The sequence below is a fragment of the Bos javanicus genome, chromosome 11 (assembly GCF_032452875.1).
Source record: "Bos javanicus breed banteng chromosome 11, ARS-OSU_banteng_1.0, whole genome shotgun sequence".
Taxonomy (NCBI): domain Eukaryota; kingdom Metazoa; phylum Chordata; class Mammalia; order Artiodactyla; family Bovidae; genus Bos; species Bos javanicus.
The window spans coordinates 86341787-86356319 of NC_083878.1; the positions used below are offsets into that span (position 1 = coordinate 86341787).

General features: G+C 47.7%; 1 protein-coding gene across 1 annotated transcript; it reads right to left on the reverse strand.

Annotated features, from left to right (window-relative positions):
• Window positions 1–235: 235 nt before the first annotated feature.
• SLC66A3 (solute carrier family 66 member 3) lies at window positions 236–13146 on the reverse strand. Its single transcript, XM_061433311.1, has 7 exons — window positions 12880–13146; window positions 9833–9915; window positions 9685–9754; window positions 5390–5447; window positions 3788–3908; window positions 2984–3025; window positions 236–1307 (listed from the first exon to the last, which is right to left on the reverse strand). The coding sequence occupies exons 1-7, from the start codon at window positions 13017–13019 to the stop codon at window positions 1216–1218; spliced, it is 606 nt and encodes a 201-aa protein (XP_061289295.1). The 5' UTR covers window positions 13020–13146; the 3' UTR covers window positions 236–1215.
• Between the last annotated feature and the right edge of the window lie 1387 nt (window positions 13147–14533).

A 14533-nucleotide genomic window follows, 5' to 3' on the forward strand; every position in this document is an offset into this window, starting at 1 on the left:
ACTTGGCAGATGATAACTGCATATGAGAAAAGATTTACTTGGACTTTTTAAAAAATGTTAACTATAATTTTTAAAACTATAGAATGAATGACTTGTTTTTTTATTTTTAGATGCCGTGTTTCTCTTCCTGTTGGTCCCAAGCAGTAGTTCTAAAAGGATTAGTCTATATTTTTAAAACTGCACCTTACCTAACTTAAAGCTAATCACATTAAAACAATTCTGTTTTAAGACTCAGAAGAGTTCAAAATAAGTTTATTTTACACAGGAAACATTTTCTAATAAACATCATTTACTTACTGCATATAATAGAATAATGCTACTCAATTATTAGGTGAATGTTTTTAAATGTTAGGTCTTATAAGCTTTTATAGGAAAATACAGTGGATAATCTTAACAGCATGTTTAGAGTATGATACCATAATGAGAATTAAATCCATGAGAGCTTGGCAGAACCCAGCAATACCCTTTGCTGCATATATTTTCAGTAGGCAAACTCTGGTTGAGGTTGGCTGTATTTTGTACCAAATTCCAGTAACAGTTAATTGTGCAGGTGGAATCCTTTTAAAAATGGCAGCACTGTGCTTGAATCTCGAAGTATATTGGGATTGCCTCTTCATAAGTAGAGATTGCTGGTATCTTTTGTTACGAAATGCTTAAAGGTACAGTATGAAGTTAGAGAACTACTTTGGTATATGCGTTCAAACCAGTTACATTTTTGCTTGCCTTGATATCTTTGCCAAGGAGGTATTTTATGATAATATGATACAATAAGGCCATCCTATTACATCTGTATTACAACATTCATCCCAGGAAGTGGACCCTGGTAAGTTATTAAAATTTCCAAAATCCCACTGCATTCATGTGCATTTGTGTTTTGGAGAGGATGTATTTCTTAAAATATTTTAAAAGTTGAGAAGTAGATGTAATTAGTTCCCAGAATAAGGGTCAAAGCTACCTCCTCAGAATGGGCTTTCTGGAAGACTTCCATCCATCACCAGCTTTCTCAGAATTGCAGATGTCTTAAGTCCTACCTTAACCTAATAAAGTAGGTGCAGAGGATTTTTAAAAATCAGCATTTTTTAAAAAGTGTTTAATTGGGCTTTTTCAAGTCTAAAGTATCTTTGGCACGGTTGACTAAACTTATGATTTAGCAGTGAGCTTTTTTTTCCTTTGGTTCTGTTATTCAGAATCCACTTTGTGTATGGGAATAATCCATCATTCAGACTTTATATTGGTCTTCCGGTAGTGAAGTATTGTAGCAGTTACCCATATGTTTAAGGCCAGCATGATCACGAAACGTGTAAGAACTGAAATCAGTCAAAAAAGAAAAGTGTGTATTAAAAAATACTGTTTTCACATAAAATCACCACCTTCTCTAAGTAGAAGCCTAAATAGGCTTAAGGTCGCCTACCCACCACCCAAAAGGAAACAGAACTATGGATCATGTCAATGTTAGTGCAGCTGTGGCTCCAAATATTTCTGGGGGAGAAATGGTCTTATCATTACTACCTCTGGCCACTTGGCCTGACTTCATGAATAATTTCATCTTAAATGCTTAATTTGGAGGAATCTGACTCTGGTTGGTAAATGCTACAACTTTTTAAAAACCTGTTATCATTTTTTAAGTCTTAAGGGTGGTGGTATCTTAGAAAATTCCATGTTAATTAAGCAAAAAGTGGTACACTGCAATCAGTTAAGATAATTCTGAAAAATGTCAAGGTATGTTTTAAAGTAACCATGACAATGTGGCTTTTTGTTAAAAAGGAAAAAATAATCTCAATGACTTGATGAACACTCCTGATGAATAAGGTTTATGAGACTTAATGTGTCTTTGGGGTTGTAAAACACTTTTAAGATAGATGAACTGTTTTTAAGAGATTATTCTCAGATATACTGGTCACTTTCATGAACAGCTGTCACCTTAGATATAAAACCAATCACAATTAGAAGATTCTTGACCTTTTAAAATCAATTTTTAATATGAAATTTGTTTTGTTATTCAATTATGGTTTGACTCTCCTTTGCAAGCAGAGAATTCACATCCTGTAGGGAAGCCTCAGGTTTCTCCCTTCCCCACTTGACTCAGGTATACACTCTGGCCAGACACTTTTCAACCCTTCTCTCAGAGCTAATGTAAAGTACTTGAGCCAAAGATAAAACCCTGGGATGGGACTAGCAAATGCATCCTGCTGCTTTGTGGCACTATGTCTCAGATAAAATGAACTTATTTAAAAGGTCTACACACCAAGGACACATTTCTAGTCTTCATAGAATAAATCACCCTACCTGTTTTAATAATTTTTCCAAACATTTATATGCTTGAAAACTCAGCCTAAGGAATGAACGACATTCTCTTTAACCCAAGTTTGTTTTCTCCTCCATCATGGTAACCCTTTAAAAATAACAGAACAAGGAATGGAGTAAAATGATTGTGTCACTCCCGATCCTGCTGCCTGTGGGCAGTTCTCTGAGGCTCCCTGCCATTGCCTTCCCTCTCATTAGACTCAACCTGGGGCTCTCCCGCCAGCCCTGCTGGTGTTGCTCCATCCTCCTTGCTCACAACCTCCATATGTGCTGCTCCTTGTTAACAGTCTCTTCGCTCCTCATCCCTCTCCCCTTCAAATTCATCTTCCCAGCTCCTTCCAACTATGTCAGGCTTCCTTGTTAGGTGCTCATCCTGTCCTCATTCGAAACACTTTACAATATTTTTCAAACATTGTGTGATGACCTCACTCTTCATTTCCACTGCTAGAGTGGAAGCTTTATGAAGATAGGAATCGACTATCTTGTGCAAGTTCTATCTTGGATATGGCAAGAGGGTGCTTAGCACTATACATGGAGACTGATGAGGGCCTGCAGTATACTGCAGCTAGCTTCCAGTGGGGCTAAACTGGCTCCGTTAAACCCCAAGATAATTTACAAGTGAAGGAGGCAGATGGCATAAAGTTCAAAGAGGACGTGGGCAGAAAAATATTGTGCTTACTTGTAAGATCATTGGTGGTCATTAAAGTTGTCATTATTCTTGCTGTAAAAGAAAGATTTCAGCAATAAATATCAACTTCTCAGACATTTCAGTACTTAGCAAATATCTTTCCATTTTAAATACAGGAATACACGCTAACTGTTCTTGAAAGATCTGAGTAGAAGAGAACCCTGGATGGAGAAGCTAGTAGTTTAAGATTTTAGAAGAAACATGAAAAAGTATAATTCAAATATCAACAATTAGTAAATCTAGTGAATGTAATAGCTCTGGATATTTTAAAAATGTTCCTACCTAGAGTATATATTCATTTTAGGTAGTTCCTGCAAGAATCCAAATGAACAGTGGAAATTCTAAAGTTGAGACCAAACACACTATGGCTCCAGGAAAACTCCACTGCTGCAAATTATGTTCATTCACAAAAGTCAATGTACGATTCTCATCTCTTCAATTTATTACATCATAAACATTCATATGTTTAAAACAAGTTAGTGGATTTAATATAATCAACTTGATACTTTGCAAACATCAGGAGGACTGTTAATAATAGGTCATATTTTTGGAGAAAAGTGTCCTTTTACATTTTTTTAGCAACTGAAATACAGATCTTGCAAAAAATGGAGAGTGGTGTGCACGAAATCAGTCCTATAAATAAGGATACACTAGAGATTCAAGAGTTAACATGCAAAGGATTTAAGCTCAAGGGATTATGACCCTTGGACATCAAGTTAGCACACCCCTCTAGGCAGACACCCCACACACACACACCAACAGGGGACACCCCATCAATTAGAGTTGTGTTCTTACCTGCACAAGTATAAGAAGCGAGGGTCCATGTCAGAGCGCTCACGGCTCCTGAGTCCCTGCTCTTCCACAGGTACTGGAGCTGTGCAAACTTACTGGCTGCACTGATGAAAGTGCATAAATTCTGTTTGAAGATAAAACAGGAGGAAGGACTCCCTTAGTTTCAAATGCAGAAGAGCACCAGATACTGAAAGCCCCTTTGAGGGGAGAAGGGGGGTTATGCTTTTCGGGATTCCCCAATCAGGGATTGAACCTGGACCACCAGAGTCCTAGCCACTGGACCACCAGGGAGTTCCCTGAAAGCACTTTTGAAATCAAGCTTTCATGTCAAGTAATAACCAACTTGCACAAGGACAAAAGCCAAGTTTCATGATAAAGAATGGAGGCAGCAGCAGCATTCTTAGGTCTAACCCACCAACCCCTTCAGGTGAGTAACCAATGTGCAGCAGCAGGTAGGATGTAACCGAGGGTAAAAATCTGCAACGGCCACAAAGGCTTATCTGTCCCCACCTGCCAATAATAAGTTGATGTATAGATAGTACAGTAGAGAGTGGGGGCACCATACTGCTTTGCACTGAGATTTATAAACTCAAAGCAGCAAGCTGGGGCGCATCAGCTCTGAGTTTCCGGCTGTTCTGATGAGCCACGTGGTGAGACTCCAGCCCTGTGCTCCATGACCTCTGCTCCCCAATGAGGTTAAGAGTACAGCACCCTCCACCCTGAGCCAGGCCCAGGCTGCCATGGTAATGTCACAAGGCTGAGAGCCAAGTCCACTTTCCAACAAGATGCTGGAGGTAGAATGGGTCGAAATCCAGGAGTTCGGGTGTGGCCAGCAGTGACCACCAATTAGTTCTGCTCCTTTTCCCATGAGGTAGAAAAGTTCATGTCAACCACCATTTGATCTTTGGTCAAATGCTTCCTGACCTGCTATCAGAATCCTATTCTTATAGCAAGGAATTTCTGGCCCTTAACCAAGGAAGGAAAAAGAATACAGCACTTACCTTTTTCCAAGGAAGAAAAAAAAGTGTTTAGGGGGCAAAGTTAGAAAAATAATGAGTATGTCATCCATATATAATTACTAACCTGATAATATGGCACTAGTGGCAAAGAACCCACCTGCCAATGCAGGAAATGTAAGAGACGTGGGTTCCATCCCTGGGTTGGCAGGAGGAAATGGCAACCCACTCCGGTATTCTTGCTTGGAGAATCCCCATGGACAGAGAAGCCTGACGGGCTACAGTCCATTGGGTCACAAAGAGTCAGACACAACTGAAGTGACCTAGCACCCAACCTGAAACTCCACTTCATGCTCAGTTCTTCACTCGACTACTAACTCCACAATCTGGTTCTCGAGGGCTACCCCCACCAAATGAAGTAAAAATATTGTGCCATACATTTAAGTGAGAATAATGTATTTTTAATATTCAGATAGCACTGGGCTTTCATCCCAGCATGCTTTGGTACAGCTGCAAAGCACAGGGGTGCTTTCGACACAGCGGGTTGAACACTGGATCTATAAAACTGTTTGCAGGGCAGGTGTCACAAGGAAAAGAGGGAAGACAGACTGCTGTGAACACACGTTCTTCTCTGGGGCAGTTTACTCACCATGGCCAGATCTAGGATCCACTGCTGCAGAGTGAGGATGAACCAAGCAGACACACAGCTTACCACATGCTAAGGGACATTGCAACGGCTTGTTGGCTGGCAGCTCCACCACCCGCCCGTGGAAACAAAGCAAGAACACAGAGGTTACACGTCTAAGCCAAGTGTGGACTGGGAACAACTCTGCTAGAACTTGTCAGTTTGGAAAAGACAAAAGTGGTCCAGGTGAACACTTGCTAAGGAGTTCAAAAGCACAGAAGCAGAATTCTGGGAGAAAATTACAAAGAACCCTGTGTTCTTGGACCCATCCTAGGGCTGGGAACGTTCCAGATGATCTCAACTGCCCATTTTATTCTTGACCATGTAGACTTCTCCAACATAATGTCAACAGTTAACGCACCTTTGATGTAAGATGTAACACAGTATATTTTTATTATTTTAAAACATGAAATTGTGGGATCAGAAGCCTCCAGGGTCTAGCCATATCAGTCTGATTAAAAGCCAAAATAATCACAGCAGTCTAGAAAGTGAAAGTCGCTCCGTCATGTCTGACTCTTTGTGACCCCATGGACAGTCCATGGAATTCTCCAGGCCAGAATACTGGAGTGAGTAGCCTTTTCCTTCTCCAGCTGAGCCACCAGGGAAGCCCAAGAATACTGGAGTAGGTAGCCATTCCCTTCTCCAGCGGATCTTCCCGACCGAGGAATCAAACTGGGATCTCTTGCATTGCAGGCGGATTCTTTACCAACTGAACTATCAGGGAAGGATCCTCATTTGCTATCATCTCTTCCAGAATCATTCCATTCCAGACACAACAGTATTGCTATTCCTTGAATATTTTCAAGCATACTTCATCTGAGCCCTCATATACTTAACTGTTTATCCTCTTCTTAGGAAACTTTTTCACCTGATATCTTTATGGCTTGTTGGCTCACTTCCTTCAAATGTTTACTCGTATATTACCTTTTCAATAAGTAGCTCCTTGTCCACCCTATGTAAAACTGAGATACCTCCTGTCTATTACCTGTCAGTGCTTTATTTTTCTCTGTAACTCATACCATGCAACATTCAATATCTTTAGCTTATTAAATATGGTTTTCTTTCCCACATAACTTTTGTGAGCACAAAAAGACTGTGCGTAGAACAAGACTGGCTCATAATGCATGTTCAAGGATCGACTAAAAAACTAGTTAAACACTTAGGATGCCTGATACAGGAGACGTCTTCTGCAAAATTGTTGTCACGTGAAACTGTTTACTGGTTTCCTCTTTCCTGCTAACTCCAGTGTAGAAATGACACAGTTGGGTAGAGCAATGCTAGGAGACAGGAGAAATGATACCTGAGTGCCATCAAGCTCAGTGATGCTGCAGGAAGACAGCCCGGCTAGAGAAGCAGAAACAAACACAGAAGTTGGTGGCCAGGCCAGGGCGAGGACGTCCAGGAGCCTCTGCCGTGACCACAGGCAAGTCATTTTGCTTCTCTCAGCCTTGGTTTGCTTATCTGCAAAATGGGACTTAATATTCCTTTACCCCATTCATCTCCTCACTGCTTTGTGGCATACTGTAGGGACTCAAGAGGCTGCCAGGATTACAATTAATAACATTATTTAAATGAAGAGCTTTGAAACAATCTCTGTGCTCAGGTCAGTGGAACGAAATACAAGTCGATACCAGAAAAGGCAACCTGAATCTAGGAGGAGGAATTTTGTTTTTCAAACACTCTCTAATTTGAATTTTAAACTACTGTTGCCCAATTCTGTACCACTGCACCTCATTCCACTCATTCCAGACACACATTTTATAAAACTTAAGCAGCCATAGCAGCAACTGAGATCCTAGAGATGACTTATTTGTAGAGTAGCCAGACAGCAAATTAAAATACAAGACATCCAGTTAAACTGGAATCCCAGATCAACAACAAGTGATTTTTTAGCATAAGCATGTCCTGCATAGTATATGGGACCTACTATTACTTATAAAAAAAATGCACTATTAACATGGCCACCCTGCTTACTTGCGCTCTGTAAGTCACAACTGGAAGAAGGAGGTTATAAACATATTGCTGATACCTAGAGTTGCCATCGGAGAAGGCAATGGCACCCCACTCCAGTACTTTTGCCTGGAAAATTCCATGGACGGAGGAGCCTGGTAGGCTGTAGTCCAAGGGGTCACTAGAGTCGGACACGACTGAGCAACTTCACTTTCACTTTTCACTTTCATGCATTGGAGAAGGAAATGGCAACCCACTCCAGTGTTCTTGCCTGGAGAATCCCAGGGATGGGGGAGCCTGGTGGGCAGCCATCTATGGGGTTGCACAGAGTCAGACACGACTGACGCGACTTAGCAGCAACAGCAGCAGAGTTGCCATCAGCACCCACATTTTCTAATCTACAGCTCACCATTTGCACAGAGCTGCTGCATTTTATTTAAAAAGTAAATCCCACCATGCTTTTCATCTTTAAAGTACTTTTTCTAAAGCTTTTTTTAATCAGCTAGAGCTGACCTTGAAGCATTGAGGGGCAGTAGAGTCATGCGCTCCCTCTTTTTTTGCAAAGGAAAACTTAGTCTGGGGGCTTACAACTCGATCCAACAGCGGAAGGTCAGGACTCAGTCCGCACCCAGCTCCCTTCTGCAGACAGGCTTTTAGTACAACAGCCACATGACCCTGCCACCTGCTCAGCTCGCCTTGTACTCCTGGTAGTGTCATTCTGGAAACAACCCTAAAAGGTAGGCATTTTGCTGCCTCTTCATAGACAGAACAGCTGCAGCCCGGAGGGCTGGGCTTTATGGTCAGGGCCCAAGGCCATCCAGGCTGCAGGCATGCTGGGGATTCCCACCACTCCACGCCCACCTCCTCACATGCTCTACGCAGACGAGGCTTGGCCATCCCGCCCCCCTTTCCTCCACCCTGAAGCTCAGATCATGTCACTGATGTGGCAGTACTGACTGCCACTCAAAAAGGCTCTCAGCCTCTTAAGGAGAGTGAGGTTCAACAAGAGAATAACGGGAGTTTTGACAAGCAGAATGAAGATGGAAGGCAGGCCCACGTGCACAGAAAATGCTGAGTGACATGAGAGGGGACAGGTCTGTGTGACAACCGGAGTCCGGGGAGACCTGAACCAGCTGTCAGGAGCCCAGACCCACCCACTAATAAGCAGTAAGAAGCCAAGCTGACCAGGTGTGTTAGTGGCATCGTGGTACAGACCAGACATGCCTGTCAAATGGGTACGTTTCGGGGGAAGGAAGAAATGTCTCCTCTTCCCTAAAGAAGACACGTGGACAATGTGGCTGTTAGCAGAGGTGTTCCTGCGGCCCAGCCTTGAGGTCCTAAGTCTACATTCCACCCGGTGGGTCAAGGCACTGTGGGGTACCCTGGTCTCAGAGGGGAGACCCCAGGCACAGACATCTCAGGCATCCCTGGGCTGAGGAGATACACTCGCCCACAAGGAATCTTACCTTGGAGATTGCTTTTTCTTAATTTAACCAAAAGAATAAATATCTGGTAAAGGATCCTGCTTTAATAGGGCTTCCATGGTAAAGAATACACCTGCCATGTGGGAGACCTGGGTTCCATCCCTGGGTTGGGAAGATCCCTTGGAGAAGGGCATGGCAACCCACTCTAGCATTCTTGCCTGGAGAATCCCATGGACAGAGGAGCCTGGCGGGCTCCAGTCCATGGGGTCGCAAAGAGTCAGACATGACTGAACAATGAAGCACAGCACAGCACAGAACCCAGCGTAATAACATCCTACTAGCAAAATGGGTGGATGTGAGAGTTGGACTATAAAGAAAGCTGAACGCTGAAGAATTGATGCTTTTGAACTGTGGTGTTGGAGAAGACTCTTGAGAGTCCCTTGGACTGCAAGGAGATCCAACCAGTCCATTCTGAAGGAGATCAGTCCTGAATATTCATCGGAAGGATAATGCTGAAGCTCCAATCCTTTGGCCACCTGATGCGAAGAGCTGACTCATTTGAAAAGACCCTGATGCTGGGAAAGATTGAGGGCAGGAGGAGAAGGGGACAACAGAGGATGAGCTGGTTGGATGGCATCACTGACTAAATGGACATGAGTTTGAGCAAACTCTGGGAGTTGGTGATGGACAGGGAGGCCTGGTGTGCTACAGTCCATAGAGTTGCAAAGAGTCGGACACCACTGAGCTACTTTACCATCTGAGCTACGAGGGAAGCCCTTGTTCTGTACCTCCTGCTGAACTGATTAGCAAAACTAAACACACCCTGCCACCCCACCCGGTCCCAGCTCCAGTCCCAGCTCCAATTCTCAGATGCTGAAAGGATACATGATGATGTATGGCACTGCCCGTCTCACATCCCCATTGAAATGGAAGACACACAGCAGGAGGATGAGATCTGGAAAGGAAAGGCTTTGAGTGGGGGCGGGGAGGTGCTGAGGGCCGAGGCTAGGCAGGGGGCGGCGGTGTCAGTTACCTTGTGCGATGAGGATGGGGAACTCCAGGTATGTCAGCAGCGGGTACTCATAGTAACACTGGTACCGGAGGAAGACCAGGAACCTGGGGAGAGGGAGGACACTCCTGAGGTCAGACTCACCCGACCCCCACAGCAGGCAGGCCTGGCCCCCACCCAGGAGCCTAGGTTTGTGCACAGAACCCGAGAACTGGAGCTGGGCATCAGCAAATGGTAAGGAGGGAGGTACAGAACAAGGGCTTCCCTCGTAGCTCAGATGGTAAAGAATCTGCCTGCAGTGCAGGAGATCCGGGTTCGATCCCTGGGTCAGGAAGATCCCCTGGAGGAGGAAATGGCAACCTACTCCAGTATCCTCGCCTGGAGAATCCCATGGACAGAGGAGCCTGGCAGGCTACACAGTCCATGGGGTGGTGAAAGTTGGACACAACTGAGCAACTAAACCACAAACCACCACAGAACAAGGAGGATGAAATATCAACCAGATCATCTCCTCGACTTCTGGAGCTGGGCACCGGGGTCTGCCAAGCCGCTTCGGATGGTCAGTTAGAAACAGATCTGACCAGGAGGAGGAAGAGACCGGGCTTCTGGACCCAGGCCTGCCTGTCTCTAAGGCTGGGCACTTCAGAGGCCCCAGGCAGCTGCCTCAGAAGGATGCACTCAAGAAGCTCAGGAGGCCAGGAAGGACCTCTGAGGGGGGCTGAGAGCCATCCTGGGTGGGCGTCCCGGGCACTGGGCATATGAGGGCCCAGCAGCGGGCTGGGGAGCCTGTGTTTTGAAAAGGAGGAACATCCTGCGATGATTCCAGTGGCCTCCAGAGTACTGTGGGGGGTTAGGGGGGTAGGGGGCAAGACAGGGGGACTCTTCAGTTCCTTTAAGAAAATTCTAGCCCTGGAGAGGCTGCAGCGTGGAGGGGTGGGGGATAAAGACCCCAGGGTCCCTCCTCTCAGAAGAGGTCTGAGCTTCCTGCCTTCCCAGCTCACACCCTGGCCAGTCCAGCCCCTTTGGAATCTAAATGCCTCTGTCGTCATCCCGTCATCCCCTCGGGTGTGTCTCCCGCCCCCCCAGGCCCTGTGTCCCCCTCAGGGTGAGCCAGAGCCTCCACAGACCACGTGGACTTAATGGTTCACATCTCCTAAGCCAGGAAGGGGTGTGACCACAGCCCCACGCCCTCACCTGGGGCCAACCTGTGACACTGGCCAGCACTTAGCCCTCTGGCTACCTGCTGAGCCACCTTCCTGAGACCACCTGGACTCATCCCTCCAGCATCACCTGCTGAGGGTGGAGCCCCAAGGGGAGCGCAGACTCTGAGACTTGGGTACTGGGCTCACAATCCCCGGCAGTTACTAACCTCTGGGGCCTCAGCTTCCCTACCTGTAAAATGGGGACAAGAGCACACCTACCTCATTCCCTGTATCTGCAGATGCTTTAAACCTAAGACCATGTCTTTAGCATCTTTCTCTGGCCTCACTGCCTCCAATCCAGCTGCCGAGCTTCTGTTTACAAGGGTCCCTGCCTGGAGGGCCTCCTTCTCCAGGTGGCTACCTTTTCTGGTCCCTGAGAGGATGCCCAGAGGTTCCCCTGCCCTGGAGCAGACCAGGGCATCCCCTGTCCTGAATGATGAACTTCTCAGTTCGGTTCAGTTGCTCAGTCCTGTCCAACTCTTCGCGACCCCATGGACTGCAGCACTCCAGGCCTCCCTGTCCATCACCAACTCCAGAGCCTACTCAAACTCAACGTCCATCACTTTGGTGATGCCATCCAACCATCTCATCCTCTGTCATCCCCTTCTCCTCCCGCCTTCAATCAAAGGGCATGGCAATCCACTCCAGTATTCTTGCCTAGAGAATTCCACCGACAGAGGAACCTGGAGGGCTATAGTCCATGAGCTCACAAAGAGTCAGGCACGACTGAACTTCTCAGCAATTATCTATTCTCCCCCAGAGAAATGGGGAGCACTGAGGCAGGGAGCACTTCCCCAGGGGGCCCCCCAAACCGATGGAGGTCACACACCCTAGGGTTGGCCCCTCTGATGGGGGTGTCCCTGGAGGGACCCCACAGGTCCCAGGGTGGCCCCTCGTGCCTTATGCTCTGGAGGTCTCCCCTTTCTCCCACCCTCTCCCCTACCTTCCTTTTGGCGGGAGAAACTGGGTCCCACCAAGCGGGCTGCCCCGACCCAGAAGTGCTTGCCCAGGACCCACCCTCAGAGTTGCCCGGTGGTAACGAGTCCGCAGGCTGGCGCGGGGCAGGTGGGGGGTCTGGGCCTCACGGGGAGAGGAGCTAGACTGCTGGGTTCGGGTCTTTCCCACCAAGTTTACAACTCTGCTTTTCGCTGTTCAGGTCTTTATGACTATTACTTTGCTTATTCAGAATATTATTACTTTTTCTGTAAACTGAGGTATAACTGATATACATTATATTAGTTTCAGGTGTACAACATAATTCAGTATTTGTATATATTGTGAAACGATCACTGCAACAAGTCTGGCTATCATCCATCACGTTCAGATCTTTAAACACTGAGCCAGGGCACCGACTCCTGACTTTTAAGGATAAACCAGCTCTTGCAACAGTCTTCAAGTGCCGACTGGAGCGCCAGCTGAAGTCCAACTCCAACTGAAATTCCCCTCTACCTCCAAAAAGCTCTACCTTCTCTGACACCTGTGCACCCCCTCCCCCCGAAGGGTGTAACTTTTAAAAGCCAGAGGGTCCAACCCCTCATTTTATAAGTGAGGAAACCAAGACCTGAGATAGGGGAGGGTGGGTTTAGAGAAAATGCACACGCGAGTCTCGAGGGGCCAGTGGCCTTGCTCAAAGCGGGATGACTGGTTTTGTCATTAACAGGTGGAGTGACGATTTCTCTGAGTGTCGGTTTCCTTATCTATGTAATGGGCGTGCGCCCACTTTCGTTCCGGCGCAAGGCTGGGGGAGCAGCAAGTACGGAGAGGAAGTGAGCAGTCCGGGCAGGCGCTACTCCCCGCGGCCGGGGCTTTTGGGCTCGGTTCCCCGCGCACCTGCTTTAGCAGAGCCGGGGAGCTCCCGGGCTTACTCACCCCGCCAGCTCCAGCAGCAGGCTCGGGAGGCTGATGCCCCGCGAGCTGCGCGACCCCAGCACAGCCGAGATCTGCGGCAGCTTCAGCGCCGCGCACACGACCAGCGTGCTCCAGTTGCACAACCACAGCAGCGTCTCCATGGCGCCCGCTGGGCTGGGACTCGGGGGTTCCGCCGGTCGGGCCGCCTGGCGAGGGGAGCCGCTCAGCTCTCGGCCGCCGGGTCCACCGGTCCTTCCGCCTTTCCTGGCCCCCACCCTCGGGGCCGCCCCGTCGAGGTCCGCCCCTCCGCCTCCCCGCCCCTGATCTCCGCCCTCGGCCCCGCCCAGGGGCTTCCTCTCCCTGAGTTCATTCCGGCCCCGGCTGGTCCCGCCTCCTCCCCCGGTTCGCCCCCACCCTGGATCCGCTCCGCCGGAGGTGGGGAGGGGGGCTCGCCTCCTGGGTCCTTACTGTCGGGGTGCACTCCTCCGCCCTGCCCCTGGTCCGCGCCATGCATCGCCCCGCCGGCCGCTCCCCTGGTCCTGTCCCTCCGCCCCCGGGCCCGCCTCGTGTCCTTTGCGTGCTGTTCCCGCTGCTGATTCACTTTCCCGCGATGTGAAAAACAGACTCGAGCAGTTCTGAGCCTCCGGGCGACGCCCCAGAAGGGGCCGCTTTCCCACGGGTCGGGGGTGCGGGGGACAGAGCTTGAACCCCGGAGGGCGAACGGGCACCTCTCGCGGGCGGGAAGGACCATTTTGTTAAGAGTTTATTACTTCTGAAACGTGTGTTTTGTTTTGTTTTTCTCACTAAAAATTTCAGAGATAGACTTTTAAAACAGCCCAGCTTATATCTGTGCGGCCTCCGCAATTTAGACACGGAGAAAGGACCCAGGTCCGGCCAGCCTTTCCTCCTGCTGAGAGCGGAGGGCGCCCCCATCCCTCAAGTGCTCTTTCCTGGGGGCTTGGTCCTCTACCCTGAAGACTACTCCGCCAGAGCCTTGCACTTCAGCGCTTGAGTGAGATTTTTTTTTTTTTCCTTAAGGAGGTAAAAATAGATTTCTATTGACAAAAGAAGGAACTTAGACTGAGGGATCGGGGCGGGGGGTGTGTGCATTTTCCAAGTTTTCGAAATGGTATAGGTACTGAGTCAAGAGTAAAAAAACAGAAGAAAAAAAAAAAGTCGCATAAATGCACTGCCAGAAACCACGGTAAAGAAAAGAACGTTGCCTGGGGCTCCAGTTCTATAAGGATCAAGTCGGTCAGCCCCTGCGCTCGACCACCTCCCGTGTGTCCTGAGGGGAATTCAAGAGGGAGGAGACCAGGAAGCTGTCTGTGCCCGGGTTTACTGGCTAGCTAGGTAAGATACGTATCTAAAGAAAAATGAAAAGCCCTGAAAATCATCCCCTGGAGAAGGAAATGGCAACCCATTCTAGTATTGTTGCCTGGAAAATTCCTAGGGCGGTGGAGCCCGGCGGGCTACAATCCATGGGGTCAAAGAGTCAAAGGGAACTGAGCTACTAAGGGAGCACACGTATGGGGGGATTGCTATGCTAGACTACTTCTGCATAGGTTTGACACAGTCTGTATTAAAAGCAAGTATAGAAACGGAAGGAAGAACGGTCATGAGGTCCTGTGACGCTCATTTTAAGGTGAGGATTCTGAGCTCCAGAAAGGTGAGG

Excerpts from the sequence above, each read along its gene's own strand:
- SLC66A3 (XM_061433311.1), bottom strand. The coding sequence starts at position 13,019 with ATGGAGACGCTGCTGTGGTTGTGCAACTGGAGCACGCTGGTCGTGTGC. Across the intron at positions 9,755-9,832 it reads CCCCATCCTCATCGCACAAG|ATCTCATCCTCCTGCTGTGT; the intron begins GTAACTGACACC and ends TTTCCTTTCCAG. Across the intron at positions 3,909-5,389 it reads GGATCCTAGATCTGGCCATG|AATTTATGCACTTTCATCAG; the intron begins GTGAGTAAACTG and ends ATCTTCAAACAG.